This window comes from Seriola lalandi, unplaced genomic scaffold (genome assembly GCF_002814215.2).
Source record: "Seriola lalandi dorsalis isolate HSWRI2012SDOR001 ecotype SW California unplaced genomic scaffold, Sedor1 jcf7180002054677, whole genome shotgun sequence".
NCBI lineage: Eukaryota > Metazoa > Chordata > Actinopteri > Carangiformes > Carangidae > Seriola > Seriola lalandi.
In genome coordinates, this window is record NW_019525230.1 from 1,571,281 (window position 1) to 1,588,329 (window position 17,049).

The window sequence follows — 17,049 nt, forward strand, 5'->3', positions numbered from 1 at the left end:
AAGGCAAAAAACGTCTTAATATAGTGAGGCAAAAAAAATTTCAAAAAACTTAATAGTATAGTAAGGCAAAAAACGTCATAGTATAGCAAGGCAAAAAATAAAAAAAAAAAGTCATAGTATAGTAAGGCAAAAAAAGTCAAAAGACGTCATAGTATAGCAAGGCAAAAAATGTCAAAAAACGTCATAGTATAGCAAGGCAAAAAATGTAAAAAAAAAGTCATAGTATAGCAAGGCAAAAAATGTCAAAAAACTTCATAGTATAGCAAGGCAAAAAATGTGAAAAAACGTCATTGTACAGTAAGGCAAAAATCATCATAGTATAGTCAGGCATAAAAATGTCATAGTATAGGAAGGCAAAAAAAACGTCAAAAAACGTCACAGTCCAACTCACAGGTATTATATTTATCTTTCTCTCTCTCTCTCTCTCTCTCTCCTTCACACTCATCTAAATCATTCATCATAGTATAGTAAGGCATAAAAATGTCCAAAAAGGTCATAGTATAGCAAAGCAAAAAACATCATAATATAGTAGGCAAAAAATGTCATTGTATAGTATGCAAAAAATTTCATAGTATAGTAAGCCCAGGATTTGAACCCACAACCTTTTGAGTGAAAGGCAAGAGATTTGACCACTGAACCACCAACACACCCTTCAAGAGTTAATGTAGTGTGGGATAAAAAGTAATAGTATAGTAAGGCAAAAAACGTCATAGTATAATAAGGCATAAAAATGTCATAGTATAGTAAGGCAAAAAAAAGTCATAGTATAGGAAGGCAAAAAATGTCACAAAACGTCATAGTATAGTAACGCATACAAACGTTATAGTATAGCAAGGCAAAAAATGTAAAAAAAAAGTCATAGTATAGTAAGGCAAAAAAAGTAAAAAAAAACTTCATAGTATAGCAAGGCAAAAAATGTCAAAAAAAGTCATAGTATAGTAAGGCAAAAAATCTCCTAAAACGTCATAGTATAGTAAGGCAAAAAAAAAGTCAAAAAACGTCATAGTATAATATGGCAAAAAAAATTCATGGTATAGGAAGGCATTAAAAAAAGGCAAAAAACGTCATAGTTCTAGTTAGGCATAAAAACGTCATTGTATAATAAGGCAAAAAATTTCATAGCATAGTAAGGTAGGCAACACCCAGGATTGGACCCACAACCTTCTGATTGAAAGGCAAGAGCTTTGACAACTGAAACACCAATTTAACGTTCCAAGAGCTTATTGTAGTAAGGCATAAAAATGTCATAGTATAGTAAGGCAAAAAAACATCATAGTATAGTAAGGCAAAAAATGTCAAAAAACGTCATATTATAGTAAGGCATACAAACGTCATAGTATAGTAAGGCAAAAAATGTTAAAAAACATCATAGTATTGGAAGGCATAAAAATTTCAAAAAACGTCATAGTATAGTAAGGCAAAATATGTAAAAAAAAATCATAGTATTGGAAGGCATAAAAATTTCAAAAAACGTCATAGTATAGTAAGGCAAAATATGTCAAAAAAACTCATAGTATAGTAAGGCATAAAAACATCATAGTACAGTAAGATAGGCCAAGCCCAGAATTTGAACCCACAACCTTCTGACTGAAAGGAAAGAGCTTTGACCACTGAACAACCAAGATTCCCTCTCTAGAATTTATTGTAGTAATAGATAAAAACGTCATAGTAAGGTAAAAACGTCAAAAAACGTCACTATATAGTAAGGCATAAAAATAACATAGTATAGTAAGGTACAAAAACTCTTAATATAGTAAGGTAAAAAATGTCAAAAAATGTCATAGTATAGTAAGGCATAAAAATAACGTAAGGCATAAAAACGTCACTATATAGTGAGGCAAAAAAATTTCAAAAAACGTCATAGTATAGTAAGTTATAAAAACGTCATCCTCATGGTGGCATTAGATGAAAAGTCAGTTGATCACTAAAGTCACTAGGATTCATCCTCTGAGAACCAAGAATGTCAAAATTGACACACCAACATTGCGATCCTTAGGGCCATGCACCTAGTGTGGTTAAAAAGCAGCGAGGAAGCAACATGTAGAAAGAGAAAGAGAGGACAACAGTCTCTTGAGAGCAATATGGACAGGGAGGCTGCCATCAGGTACGTCACAGGCTATTACCTGAATTCACTGAGATATTATAAAATATAGATTTTTCAGGCCTACAAGGGAGTTTACCAGCTGGGTGAGGAGCTGAGCTGTAATAGCTAGTACTCAACTTATTCATATGTGATGTTGTCTTTTCAGGATCCCAGCAGAACTGAACTAGAATTCAGCTCTCGGGTAAACTGGATACACAATTACGCAAAAACAAACATCTGCAAAAAAACAAACTCTGATATGTGACTTCAGCACAACAAAAACTTGCACACACACACAAACACACACACAGTCTCACCAGGTCGACCCATGCCGATCTTCTCTAGGTCTTCGTTCTTTACATAGTCGAAATGTGACAGCCGCGTAACGTTAAGGTCATCTCGGATCCGCAGGAAGTACTGCTGCAACTGCACCTCCATCAGCAGCTCCAGCAGCCATTCTGTGCCTTCCTCAGACTGCATGCTACTGCCCAGTTTCTGCAAATAACATACACACACACAGAATAGAGGAAACTGAGTTTAAGCCATTCAATATTCAATATTCATTTGACAGTTTTCTCAATTCTTGGTGCCAAATCTGCAAAATAAGTCAAGAGAGAAAGTCACCATTCTATTCTGTAAAAAAAAAGAAGAGGAAACTGAACTCAGAGCCATTGTGTGCCCCCCCGGTAATTGTTTACAGCACACTGAAATTCCTGCTTAGATGCTGAGACATTGACATTTACAGGCCACATACCTAACAGGTAACATGAATATACACTCAAACACACACATGCACAGACACAGACATTGCCCAAATTGACAGCACATAAACAAGGACACACAGAGCAAGCAGCCAAATGTACAAGGTATTATTAGACAGATCCTACATCACTATGGTGTTAATAAACCACTTATATAAAATACATTAAATACATTATCTCTAGAAACAGAGTTATATTTTTCGCAGCCTTGTAGATAGTTTGCTTACATCACAGTCTTACAGCAGAGTTACACAAGATGAACAGTGCACATCTGGTTTCCATAAGTGTCACTAAAGACAAACGAGAGTCTCCTAAACAATCTGACCACAATGTACAGTAGATACTACATCCCTCACATATAACACTGAGTCAAACCATCAATTTTCAATGTCAAAACACAACACTGCATCTTAAAACATCATCGATCAATGTCTGCTTGACGTAACCAGCCAAAACTAACACAAAATGTATCTGAAATTAATCCTAAATCCTGATAAGCATCTTCATAGCACTTTTAGTTGAAATGCTGTAGTTGAATGTAGCATAAAAGCAAGAAAGATCTTGGAAGAGCTGATCTACTTTTCTGTTACACCTGCTTATACTGATTATATTGAGACTGAGAGTATTATTCCCTGTCTCAAAGGTGACGTGAACCCTTAAACCAACCTAATCAACACAAATATGACAAACATTCCTAATCTGCAGAGATTGACAGGGAGACCTTTAGGGTGGATGCTCCAGGGCGTAGGGGTCACTCCACTGAGTAGTAATTAGACTCTGAATGAGGAACTTCCTGTGCTGGGTGACATGGTCCAGAGAAAAGAGTCAGAAGGGTCACAGCTTCCTCTCTGTCATTTAAACTAGTTAATGGGCTTGGTTAGAGGTCACTTCCTATTGCTTAATGACTGTGACCTGAGATCTTTTTTTCTCACACATACAAATACACACTCAATGTTGGGCCATAAAAAATACCGTTTACATGTGACCAACCCCTAAAGAGTGAACATATGCATATCTACTATGCCTTCTCAGAATCAGTGCTCCTGTATTTTCCATAATTTTTAGATGCAAAGTCTGACTGAAGCCAATCTGCTGGGATCCAGATGTCCCTATCCTGATACAAATTCATCGCTATGCACATAAAAGTGGGTCAGATGATATCTCTTTAGCAATGTCCACGCATGCAGCTTTGGCTCTCTCTGAGTCAGAGAGAGGTTTTGTCCACTTGTTTCTGTTAAAAATTCACACTGTAAGAATCTTCTTTGATCTTAGCCTGGAGAGAAATCCTCAGAAATAAGCAGAAATGACAGGTACTACTACATAGCGGGTAAATAACTAATTTAATATAATAACCTGTAAGAGCCTGGAGTCATTGTAGGGAGATGTAGGGTAAAATGAGGTCTGGTAATGCCTGTGGCTTTAGGATTAACTACAGCTGCAGTCATTTGAATCCATTTCCATATTTTGCATTTTGCTGCATCATGCCTGACCCTTACCCTGAGAAAGATGATACAACAGTCTGTTTGGCTGGATCACTACACGCTAAGCTGTGCCAAAGGCTCTCTTACTGTTTGTCATGTTTATTTGATTTGCAGTTCACATTACAGCTAGTAGAGTTTAAAACTCAAATTTTCCCTGATGAAATCTAAACAAGCCAACATGTATATATTTTTGTATGAAGTACAACATATTCCTCTATGGGGCGCAAACTATGAACTATTACTCCCCTTATCCTACACAAAACAGCTCTGAGTCTGATCTTCCCTGGCAGTCAACATTCAAGTGTTATTTCACTGGACGGTGCTAAAGACGCAAGTCAGCTTCCTCTCGGGCCTTTTTCCATGGCAGTTTCATATCTGAGGCATGAGGGGTCAAAACCAAGTTGCTAAAAGCCCTTATATCATATATCTCGGTCAACTTGCTAACTAGTTTACAAAACTCATTAAACAGGCATATATATCCTCCACTTTACAGTTTGTTATGAGACAGGTGCTGCATGGAAATAAGGTGTCATACATCCATTAATAGAGGTGCTTGAAACAGGCTGTGACACACTTTCAGAGAAAAATGGTGAGGCGTAGATACTGTCATATGTATTTTGATTCTACTTCACTAGAGCCTGACCGATACTGGATTTTTGTTCACGAGAACATAATGAGTGAAGTATATCGAATTTGCTATGAAATTCATGCTACAGCTTTGTTCCAAACCATTATTTGAATGGATTAACCACCAATCAGAAAAGTTTTTTTTTTGCTTATTAAAACATGTAATTTCACTGTGAATGTGTGACAGTCACAAACAGTTAAAGATGGGGATGTTGTTTATTTACTTTTCAGCATTGCATCTCACCAACTAGGTACCAATGTGCCTGAAGTCAACACTCAACAGATGCTACATTACTGACTGTAGCGACAAATGACGGCTGGCTAGCTATCTCGCTAACATAGCAAACAGATGTGATAAGCATGAGATTATTGTAAACAATGGAGTGGGCACACGCTGTGCTGGACATACTATGTGATGACACCAAATAACCTCAAGCATCTTTTTCTGCATTATGTTCTGTAAAAAAAGTTTTAATGTTTGACACCATATACGCCAATACCAATATATTGGTGATAAGCCAATATCAGCCGATAGAATCGACTGACTGCTAAATCGGTCAGGCTGTAATCTCGACTTCTCCTTTACTGGGATGAAGAGGAAGGAGGAAGATGCACATCATGGAGGTGCGAGGTCAGCAGGAGGAATGTTATGTTCAAACCATTAGGTGTGACTTATGGAAGGACTCTGAGGAATCCACCAGGACCTGGCGTCCTGTAGAGTTATTTCTAGAAATTGTGGCGATGGAGGGGGGGGGTTTGAAAGGAACATGCAATGTTACAATAAGGGTTCTTTTTTTTTTTTTAAATAAACACTAAAAGTCTACATCAACTACTAGAGAATATAGGAAAAAAAAAAACACAAAGATAGAAACAACAAGTATGACACAGCGGGAGGAAGGAGGGATGTAGGAATTTATATGCAGAGAAACAACATGATTTCCCTACTGAGACATGCCTCTGTCCTGAACTCATTCCTCATGGTGGTGGAGAAATGCACTCACACACAGACACACACAGACACACACACACACACACACACACACACACACACACACACACACACACATCTCTTGGCCAAAGCCATGTCCTGTATCAGATCTGTTCCGCTCTAACATCCTGCTACAATAACAACAACCCTCCCAGCGGACAGCCTCAGTACAGCTGGTGAGTCCACACACACACACGCACGCACGCACACACACACACTCACACACACACACACACACACACAAACACACACACACACACACACCACTGACCTCCACCATACCATTTTCATGATACTAATGCTGTATTTTAACATCTGAGTAAACCACATGATCCTGACTATAGTTACAACTATCCATGTCATATTACCAAAGAATGAAATGAGTGGACAGGCAGAGCAGACATCAGACAGACACCAGACTTACTCGATATACGTGAAAGTGGGCCAGGAAGGGGAATGACTTTTTCAGCTTGTCAAAGCGTCGCATCCTGAATTCCTTCGTCTGGATGAGTGTAGGTGCAAAAAAATGTGTGTGCACGTTTAAATGGCCAGAGCTGTCTGCTCGTCTTTTAAACCATTACCAGAGCAACAGTCCGCCCAGTTTGACGTTCCCAGTCTCTGAGGGAATTCTAAGAAGCGCACACGCTCCTCGGATCCAGACCCGCAGCTCTGAACCCAAGAGGGGGAAGAAAAACTTCCAACAATCCGGTTCGCAAGTCTACAACATTCCATGGCGGGGTAATCCTCCTGTAAGCCCCTTCTTTACCTTCGGATCCCTCAAGAAGGCAAAGAGGCATTCATGTAGCACTTTAGGGTGCAGAGGAGACTCAAACAGTATTATAATATGTGAGAACAGGCTGTGGAATGATTATGAGCTGCTGTTTGTAGGAGAGAAAGCCTCCCAGCTCTGCCCTCTGCCCAGTCCAGCCATGTGTCCTCCTGAGACAGCAATGAGTCAGTGATCCAAACTTGCAGAACTTGCAGACAAATAAGTCACTCCTCCTCCTTCCTCCCTTCCTTTCACTCCCTCTCTCTCTCCCTTATACAGACTCTCTCTCTCTCTCTCTCTCTCTCGTTCTCTCTCTGTCTTTGCTCGTGCAGCTACTGTCTGTTTGCTTTTCCATCCTTCCATCGAGCGTGGGGCTAAAAATAGGAGCGACTTCTCCCAGATTCAATCGCTCACCAGTCGGGCAGGCAGCAGAGACATGAGAGTCAGTGTGAGTGAGCGTCTCTGGTTTCACATTTTAGGGCACAAGAAGATGTGTGTCTATGTGGTTTCAGATAACAATGCTGTATGTTTGTTTACAGCCAGCTTATGTGCTTTTGATGTATGTTGAGTGTTCATATTCCTATTTCCTGACTTGATCCTCACTCGGTTGTGGTGTTTCCTCCCGCTTTCTCCCCCATGTACCCCCTTTTCCTACCTCCTCCTGCTGTTATTTTCCTTGCTCTACTCCTCACCCTGTCTGTCTGTCCTCCCCCCTCCTGCAGGCAGTCAGACGGTCCATGCAGTGCAGAGCAGTGCGTGGTGCAGAGGACAGAGGCTTCATGGTATTCAGCCCGGAGGAGCATTTGATTCAGGGCCAAAGGGTTACATTCAACTGCAGGATGGAGAGCTTGTTTCCTGTGATGCAACCCTCCAAACACACACATACACATGCACATGCACATACACACACACACAACCACTCCTTCCTCTTCTCCACTATTCCCTCTTTCCTCATCTCTCACATGCTTATTTTAAAATTCACCATGGTGAAGAAATGTGTCTTTTTGGGCTTTTGACTGTCACTGTCACTGAAACCACTGACTGTGACTGATACAACAATCTGGGGATAAAGGCTCTTTATAGTTGCCAAATAACACACTGATTGTGTAATTATGTAAGGGATCATAAATGTAAAAATGAAGATATTCCCGTTCTACAAATGATTTTTTTTCTCTTCAATTTCTTGTGAAATATTAAAAAAGATTTAATTTCATTAGTACGAGTACATTTGTGTACGAGAACAGTCTGAGCTTCCAATGCCTTGTGTGCAGAGATGGCAGTGCCAGACGGTTTTCTTTGCAGGAATTTTGTTTCTGACATTTTACGTAAAAACATAATTGTTAGCTGCAGCAAAATTAATTGATAATGAAAATAATCATTATCTGCGGTTCTACAATCAAATGCAATCTAGATCTTTAAAGTACCTCCTGCCCTCACCCTTTTCCTCGCTATTCTTCACTCCTTTATTAACCCCGTCTCCCCTGCCTCCCCTGGGTCTGGCCAACCCGTTGCATTTTCTTCTTTATTTGGTGCTGCCTTTTATTTCCTGCCTCTAATCCTCCAAAAATGTTATCTCTCTCCCACTCTGCTGACTAAACAAACCCTTACCAGCTGCTTTTCAGACCCATTAAGTACCAAGCCCACTCTCCCTCTGTCTCTCAGCAGACACTATTCAACTTTGGATTTCCCTATTTCACAGGTTTCTTCTCCCTCTGCTCATTGGTTTTCTTTATTCTTTGATAGTTAATCAATCTATTCAGGATTTGACTTGGCCTTTTGATTTTCACTTTGGGTATTTTTCTGCTCATTCTCTCTCTCCCTCCCTCCCTCTCATTCATTGCCACCCTCCACTGCTTTTAATTAGGACGTTTTCTAGAGGAAGGAAGGGAGGTGAGCAGACAGGGGAGTCATGGAGGGAAAGGAAAGAGAAAACATCAACAAAATGGGAGTTGTTGTCATGAAGCATCTGACTTTGATTAAAGACATTTGTGAGGAGCATGTGATGCCGTCTACTATGGCTTTGATTTGTTGGTGTTCGTCTGTGTCTACGTGCCTCCATTCACAACAAGACTAGCAGTGTTTTTTCTAGGTATCCGGTTTGCTATGACGCGAGCTGACCCAGGAGCGATCATTCAAAAAAGAGCTAATCTGTGCATTAAGCTTTTAGGGTATACTATTACAAGCTATTTATACTCTGATCTAAGAACACTGGAAACATTGTATTAGTGTCTAAATTAAAACACTTTAATCAAAATGTCATATCAAACATGACAGTAACCTAGATTAATTATCCCTTTTGCCCTAGTTCAAAGTAGTCCAGACTAATTTTGGTCAGAACAAAGGAATGAAAAATGGCAAGTATTCAGCATCAGGTGACAAAATGTATTATTACTTGGGCTAGAGCAATGCATATCAACACCGCAGTATGTTCCACTGCATATGTGACCACTAATATCAGATAAACCAGATTAAATAAATTCCAGGGAGCTTTTATGGCAAAATAACTGTAAGAGGAAAAACATGAAAACAAAAGATCTGTACTCCGGCTCTTGTATGAGTAGGTATGACCTCAACAATGGACTGTCCTCATGGTCATAATGTATAGGTATGGATATATAAGTGTATAATGTGTATGATGTATGAGTAGTTTGTTTTTTTTACTTCTACTGTATGTGATCGCCTACCGGCCTCAACATACTATAGAGCACCTAGAGTTGGAGTCGGCCTGTCAGAGTAGTTGTTTATCACTACACAGTCCAAGTCCGAGTCCAAGTGAACGACACTGCGTGAGATTTTTTGGTTGTATTGTACAATTAAAATCAAATTCTGAAAGAAAACTTGTAAGTTATCCACACCTAAAGAAAGAATGAGTTTATATCACAAACACGTCACACATACAGCTACAAAGCCCTAACACTCCCCTTACACGTGCTGCATTGAAAGGTCTCTGCAGAGTTTTTATTTTTCTTTCACACACGTTTTATGAGCAATAGCTCAGGGGCATCTCTGGTCCACTGTCCATTATTTAAAGAGTTTCACTGTGAATGCCTGGTGGACTTGTTTAGACTCCATCAGCTGTCTCATTCCCACAGTCACTCAGACACAAAGCTGACGTCATGAATCTAGCTCCACATCATCAAGCACATGGGATGTGACAGGACAGGAGGGGAAAAAGCCGCGACCCTTTCCTCCTCTCTTTTCCCACTCTGAAACCACATATGTGCACGCACACAGTCTGGACACACAACTCCCTGGAGTGAGTTATGCCATTAATGGCCTAAAAATTCCCTGAAGTCCACAAGATCTAAGTTGGCTAATGTACTTTACAAGGGAACGGGTCAAGTAAATTCAACTTTATGGCTAAGAAAAATAGGAAAATGAACAGTTATGTAACTCACATGACTATGAAACAGATGACATAAAAATAGCACACATTCCTTCAAGTCAGCAGTTGGACAATGAGTCTGTAAATGATCCTTTAACTTATTCATGAGTGAATTCAAAATCTGATCACTTGAGTGAAAATGAGCCTTTTCCATAATGTGTGTGTGTGTGTGTGTGTGTGTGTGTGTGTGTGTGTGTGTGTGTGTGTGTGTGTGTGTGCTGACTCTGGCATTATCTGCTGCAGACAGTAATGAAGCTGGACAAGACGACACTTTAAAAATCACTCCAGACAGGCAGATCGTGATCAGGAGGGAACATGGTGATGACAACAGAAGGTACTGTGCGTTTCATGAAGCATCACGCTGAATGTGCGACAGCGCATCGGTTACTGTACAGAAGAGCGTCAGGTATCTGAGTTACACTGATGCTTGGTAGGTTTAAAATTCAATGGAACAAATGTGTCAGAGCGCTGTCAGCTGCCTCCCGACTAAGGAGATTAGACCAATACGATTAATGGTCAGTAAGTCAATCTGCAGCTCCACTGAGACACCAGTAGGTGGCACCAAATCTCACTATGAGGAGTGGTGAGTGACCTGACTCACTGTTATGTTGACTGCTATTTATATTGTGCTTCATATTGATTCTACTTATATATTTAGGTATTAGGCAGCGGGTAAGTTATAAGTGATGACTACAATGACTATAAAGCCCAGCCTCTATATTTTATAAGTCAGCAATGACACTCACGCACTGTGAAGGCCCAATCACGTCTCTTAGTTTTTTATTTCACCGCCTTTCTGTCATTAGGTGACATTCACAGTCATTTACAAGTTAAACAGGGACAAACTGTTTCATGACTAATACGTGGCTGCCTTAGTTTCTGTCTGTCCGTCACCTGTGTCCTGATTTGGCATTGATTTAACGTTGAGTATGTACTACAGGCAGAGTAGCTCAGAACGCTAGTAACTTAATGTGTTGTTCAATATGAACTCTGTTTGAAAATAATATAGACTGAGGGCAACTGGAGCTGTTTCTCATTTGAATGAGGATGTGATCTTTGTTGGCGCTTGTACCTCACAATCATGTTCCTTTATGTCTGGAGAATATTATTTGTAGGCCGGCGCATATCTGTAGAACCAGAAGGCTCAGTTATCGAAGAAATTGCAACTCCTGCGATTTGGATATTGTACTTCCAGCACCACTGGATATGCTACCTGGAGCACTCCAACAGAAACCAGGACACTGTGACATGTAAACACCTGATCCGGGTTTCTAATTGTTCTCTGCCGTGCTCACAGGAACCTCACTGACTCAAGTCATGTAGTAGTTACAGTGCTCAGCAAAACAAATGTGACTTTAAATTATCTAATGATGGTCAGTATTCAGAAATAAAGGGCAAGTCTGACTTTGGTAACGCAGATCATAAACTGTATTATCACTCTCTTTTTCCCATTGACTGTCATAAGTTAGAAAAACCAGCACAGTGCAGAATGCAGCAGAGTTCAAACAGCCAGACACCAAACTGTGCTCTTCTCACTCAGTCGGTTCAGATGTGAGCGGCCGAGAGATGTTCAGGAATAAAAACACATCTGCACACAGACAAACAGAAACTTAGATACCATGATGATTATGTAAATAGAGACATGAAAAACTTACATAACTTACATGTTTCATGTAAATGCTAAATAAGATAAACAGGATAAGACTCAGACTGGGAAACTGATGTTGCTGATGCCTCTTGCCGAGTTTCTGTTGTGGACCTCAGTTAATAGGAATCTAGAAAGAGCTGCTTTACTTTACACTTTTCAGTTGTTCAATATGTTCATATTAATTTAAAGTGGTTTGATTCCCATGGACATTTAAATCCCAAATAAAAACCCTTCTGTTGCACTATGTCTCTGGTGTCTGATTTGTTTGGACCCTCACACTCACAATGAGGCACCGACTGCTGCCCTGTCTAGCTGCTCCTATCTGGCCTTCATCTCCCTCTCTTTCTTTCCATCTCCCTGTTGTGCACACACGCATATACACACACACACTCACACACACACATACACACACACACAGAGTAGTATGACTCACTAGCTGTACAACTGGAATAATGTCTGACCGTGTAGATTGTATTATCATGAATTGACATCAAATTAGTCGCTTGCTGGCTAATGAGATTATGAAGAACAAAGCTCTGTGTGAGGTCTGCATTATGTCTGAGTACTGCAACACACACACACACAAAGACAGACCCACACACACACACGCATTAAGCTTGATTCTGTAATATGATGCTCACTGTACACAGACACAGGCATGCAGAGGCATGCACTCACATTGGCTGGATCCACACTGACGTACAGTGTTGGGAATTAAAGATAGCTTAGTGGATACGGGTGGACACGCTGCCAGTGCATTTCTAAAATGAGTTGCAACCTTTTGGTGGCAAAAATCAGTCTGTGGTTTGGTCTCGGATGCCAGAAAATGGCAGAGTACAGTGAAGGAGTAGTAGAACAAACATGATTAATCCCTATTACAACTCTGCAAGCAAAACATCTATACAAACACACACGCACACACAATGCCTCTGACGGAGGCCTGCATGCACAGACAGACAGAGATGCGTCATTCGTGATCTCACAGATAGTAACCCTCTGCCAGAGTCTGGCTTTTATACTCTCCTTAAATCCCTTCACCATCCACAGCACCTCATCATTCACAAAGGAGAGGCAGTATGTGGTGGTGAGTGTCAACATGGAGGAGAGCGGACTGTGGGAATGAAAGGAGCTCTGGATACAAACAGGCTGCTTCCCGGCCAACACACAACATGTGTGTCGCCTTTTGTCAACAAAGGTTGTTTTGGTAGCTGGGCTTAATATGCATGATGCCAGACAACCAAAGCAACCCCCACCAACACCTGCCAACAGTGCCTCCACCCTGGAAATACACCCATCCTAAGCCATCCCTTCTCTGATCCCCAAAGCTGGTTAAAGAGGGGAAAGGAGGGTGTTAGTGAAAAAAGTCGGTCAAATGTCAGGATTGACCTACAGACGGTCGAGTGTGTGAAACAAAAATCTAGGACATGTGCTACAATAAGATAAATGGAGAATATTTATTATTTCCATTTCTGCTGCTTGAAAAAATTATGCAGCAGATGCTTGACAACACTCCTGGACTGAACCAATGCAGCATTCTCAGTGAGGGGTAGTGGCACAACTACAGCAGCAAGGCCAGCTCACTAATCCCCTCGTGCACCACAAGGGAAATACACAGCAGGACGGATCAGCTTTAAGAATAAAATTGTTGTTTGCATTTCAAAGCAGGAACAGAGCCGACGTTTCCATCTTTTCTTATTGCCTTCGTCCAGCTACTTACATCTCTTTCTAGAGTCCTGATGGAGTTGAGGTGGCTGTATGCAGTGTGTTAGGGTTGTGTGCGTCAAGACTAGAAAACCGCTGTATTCAGCACAAAGCTGCTGCTGTAGAAAGAGACTGATCTGATTCAGCCGCCAGCAACCAGGACAGCTGCAGCGTCCACCGGCTTAACTCTGCTGAACTAGCGCACAGACCCTAAACACACAGAGTCCACATTCATGACATTAAAACTGTTGCACAGATCAACACATTCATCCAGCCATCGTATTTTCTATACCCGCTTACCCCGTGCAGGGTCACAAAGGAGTCTATCACAGTGCACGCTGGGTGAGAGCAGGACTGGGTGTTGTTTGAAAGTTTAGTGCCGACACAGAGTTTTGGTACTGGTAGTTTTGGTTCTGCAAAAAAACAACAATGAACATCAAACCCCCCAAAAAATTAGATGTTCTCTAAACACAAACAATTATAAGAGAATTTTGCCTAAATAAAACAATAAAATTGGGGAAATGAAATCAGAAACAGAGTTCAGACAAGTATTCAGTGCCAGCTCTGGGTTTTTGATTGTCAGTATTTGGACACATTTTGCTTGGCACCAAAAAGTAGCCTGATCCAAAACTGAAAGTCAGCAAGAATCACATATTAATCATTACTGCACATTTAACACGTGAGATACTATTGGTCTAGATTTTTTAAACGGGTCCATATTGCGAATGAATATACCGACACACACATTTTCACTTCAGCATCTTGTGCAAACCAAACAAAAGAAACATTTCCATGTGAACAGACCAGGTTATATGTGCTGAGTGGGACACGTTACATTTATAATTTGCCTCACACCGAGTTGGGCATTTCTGCAAACCTTTTATCTTTTGAAAAAGGAAAAAAACACCATAGCGACAATGGTACAGCCGGCCTCATCCAAGCCCGAAGAAAGAACAGGCCTGTCAGGACATCACAGGGTTCGCAAAAGGATGTGGGGGTTTTACGGAAGAGGTGGGAGGGTATAAAATGTCATACTTTGCCTGTCACCGTGCTCATTCGGCAGCACTTCATCAATGACCTCATGGTTCTGCATTCAATAACCCAGTACACACAGGGGCCGGCCTTGTGTGTGGGTGAGAAGTGCAGTGCAGGGTGTGGATGGGCGTTGTGGTGGTTGAGGAGGGTATTGTTGACATCTGAGTGTAAAAGAGCTGATTGTGTGTGACGGCTGAACGAGCACTCAGATCTATGATGTGGAATTATATTCACATAATCCACTGCACACATATCACTTGCAGTGCTCCCACTGTGGTACAGGTGTTGGTACTAACATTAACAATCACGACAGTGTGAGGCAGCATGCACAACACCAGGACCCTGAAACTGAAGTTAAAACTACTAAATGGAATTCAGCCGTCATTATTTTCATTATTTACACCTGTGCTTTTCTTACTGTGTCATGTTGAAATGTCTGCAGTGAGAAAAGACTGGAGTTGACCGATGAGTTAAAGTGATGTCATAGGAAAACAGCCGCCAGGTGTTTTTCAGATAATGACACAAACACACATCCAAATGCTGCACATCCAAATTCACACCTGCACACAAACAGTCATGATAAAAGTAAAACAACGTAGATCAAGTTGCTGCCACAACAGATACCAACGTTCACCTTTTCCAAAACAAAAGACACTCATTATAATTCATATTTAAAATGAATTTCTGTACAGTACCATGGAAACAACCACAACAAAGACTCGCATCATCTCACAGCCTTTCATTTCCCTTTGACAGGATTCATAATACCTCCTGCAATTTGTGCCCACTGTTTATCTGTCATCCATGTTTGTCTAGAGCAGTGTGGCAGGATCCCTACTACTGTATAATCAAGGGAACTGTAGAGGTCTACCTCTTCGTCATCGCTGGGCAGGCGCTGGTAGTCAGGCTCTGACGTCTCTTGTAGTCTCTGGTATTCCGCCGTCTCCCCCATCATGGGGCTCCACCACCCGGCCGGTATCTGCCCGGGGCTACGTGTCCTCAAAGTCCTCAGATAGCCACAACTCCAGTCAGTGAGCAACCCACGCACTTAGTCAGTCGGTCAGTCAGCCTGCCCGGAGGTCCACACTGTCATTAGGAAGACAAGTACAGTATTCTGCATGTCAGTCACAGTACAGTGTTGCATTATTTCAGACAGCTTGGCACAATATTTCTAATCACTCAGCCAACTGTGCTGTTGCTGTACACCTCCTGTACTCTTCATTGTCTTTCCTCATTTAGTTTGAGTCAGCAGTCGTTGAAAATGGCTGGACAATGAGTTCCTCATGTTCACACAGCGGTAACAGCGCTGCGTTCACTGACTGACCGGTCCGTAACAAACACAGGTGCTCCTCCTCGTGGAAACTGATTTTAAAAATGAATTCCTCTGGCAAGCTGCTGACAATAATTCTTGAAGCAGAATGAGCATAGTCCTTATTTTTGCATTGTTGTGTGCAGGCAGGGATTCTTCCCCCTCAACTGAAAAACAGAAGACAATCCACTTTTTAAAAAGTACAGTCCTTCACATGCCAGTGGCTTGAATCTTCATCACAGGTTCAAAAAGGATCATTCCAAATTCATTTATTGATCGTTTTCTTGTGCCTGAAGGAAGCGAGGAAATCCCTTCTGTGGAGCTGCTGCAGTCAGGATGGAGCGCTGGGATGATGCAGTCAAGGTGTGGCACTGGAGGTGACAAATCCGGCAGGCTCTATTTCTGTCGTCCCATCTCATGCCGTGATAATGACCTCTACCCTCAATCTCTCTCTCGCTCTACCTCGCTCTCCACCTCGCTCATCTCTGCTGTAAGTGTCTCTCTGTCTCTCTCTCTCTGGCTGCTCTTGTTCGCCCTGCCTTAGTGCTGACGCATGCTCTTCATATCCAGCGATGCCCCTCTCTCCGTTTCTATTTCTGTGCCCCAGGCATCACCTCGACCGGCTTACCTCCTCTCACCTTATCGCCAGGAGTGAAATATCACAGCAGTGAAGAGGCGAGATCGTCCAGGAGCTGCATTTCATTTTTCACCTGTTTCATTTCATCCTTCCTTTGTGTGCTTCTGTTTTTTTCCTCACAAATCTTGAGCAGCTGTCCAATTGGACAGGCAGCTCAGCTCTGACAATCGCGACTAAACTCTAGGAGGATTTTTACCGCTGCTTTGTGCTAAATGGACTTCCTGAATGCTCAGTCGATGCCTAATCCCTCGCTGTTGTTGTTATTGTTTTTCTTCTCCTCTCCTCTTTTCAGTCCCTCACCCTCTAACCCGCTTTCCGCACCCCCCCACTACAATTTTTTTTTTTCCATTTCAGCCCCGGCTCAATGATTTGGTGAGTGATCGCCTCCTCTATTACCGTGGCAACATCAACCCATCCCACCTCCTCCCTGCTCTCCTGTGTCCTGTAGTCATGGCGTTCCAGTCAGCAGTGGTCCTGGGAGAAGCAGCCAATGACAGCGATGCAGGCCGACAGGGGAGGGAGGGGGAGGAGAGACAAGGGCAAGAGGCGGGGGAGCCCTAATGAGGAGAGTTAATCTTCCCTCTGAGAGGGAGAAAAACACGGCCATGCTGCTTTGTGTGTTTTT

At 41.7% G+C, this 17,049-nt stretch overlaps 1 protein-coding gene and 1 long non-coding RNA gene across 7 annotated transcripts in view; one reads left to right on the forward strand and one right to left on the reverse strand.

The window, feature by feature from the left end:
• Nucleotides 1-17,049, reverse strand: part of tnk2b (tyrosine kinase, non-receptor, 2b) — a 70,430-nt gene that overhangs the window by 31,472 nt on the left and 21,909 nt on the right. For 3 of the 6 annotated variants that reach the window (XM_087178123.1, XM_087178121.1, XM_087178124.1), the window contains exons 3-4: nt 15,350-15,564; nt 2,401-2,578 (exon numbers count right to left, since the gene is read on the reverse strand). In XM_087178123.1, the coding sequence (XP_087034249.1) occupies nt 2,401-2,578; nt 15,350-15,433 (262 nt within the window). In that variant the 5' untranslated portion in view covers nt 15,434-15,564. Of the gene's footprint in view, nt 1-2,400; nt 2,579-6,364; nt 6,870-15,349; nt 16,734-17,049 lie in introns of those variants that run through there. The other 3 variants (XM_023421836.2, XM_087178122.1, XM_087178125.1) reach the window with 3 other exon arrangements.
• Nucleotides 6,964-8,707, forward strand: LOC147818218 (uncharacterized). The gene is made up of 2 exons (XR_015438189.1): nt 6,964-7,157; nt 7,432-8,707. It is a non-coding gene; the product is annotated as an uncharacterized LOC147818218 (long non-coding RNA).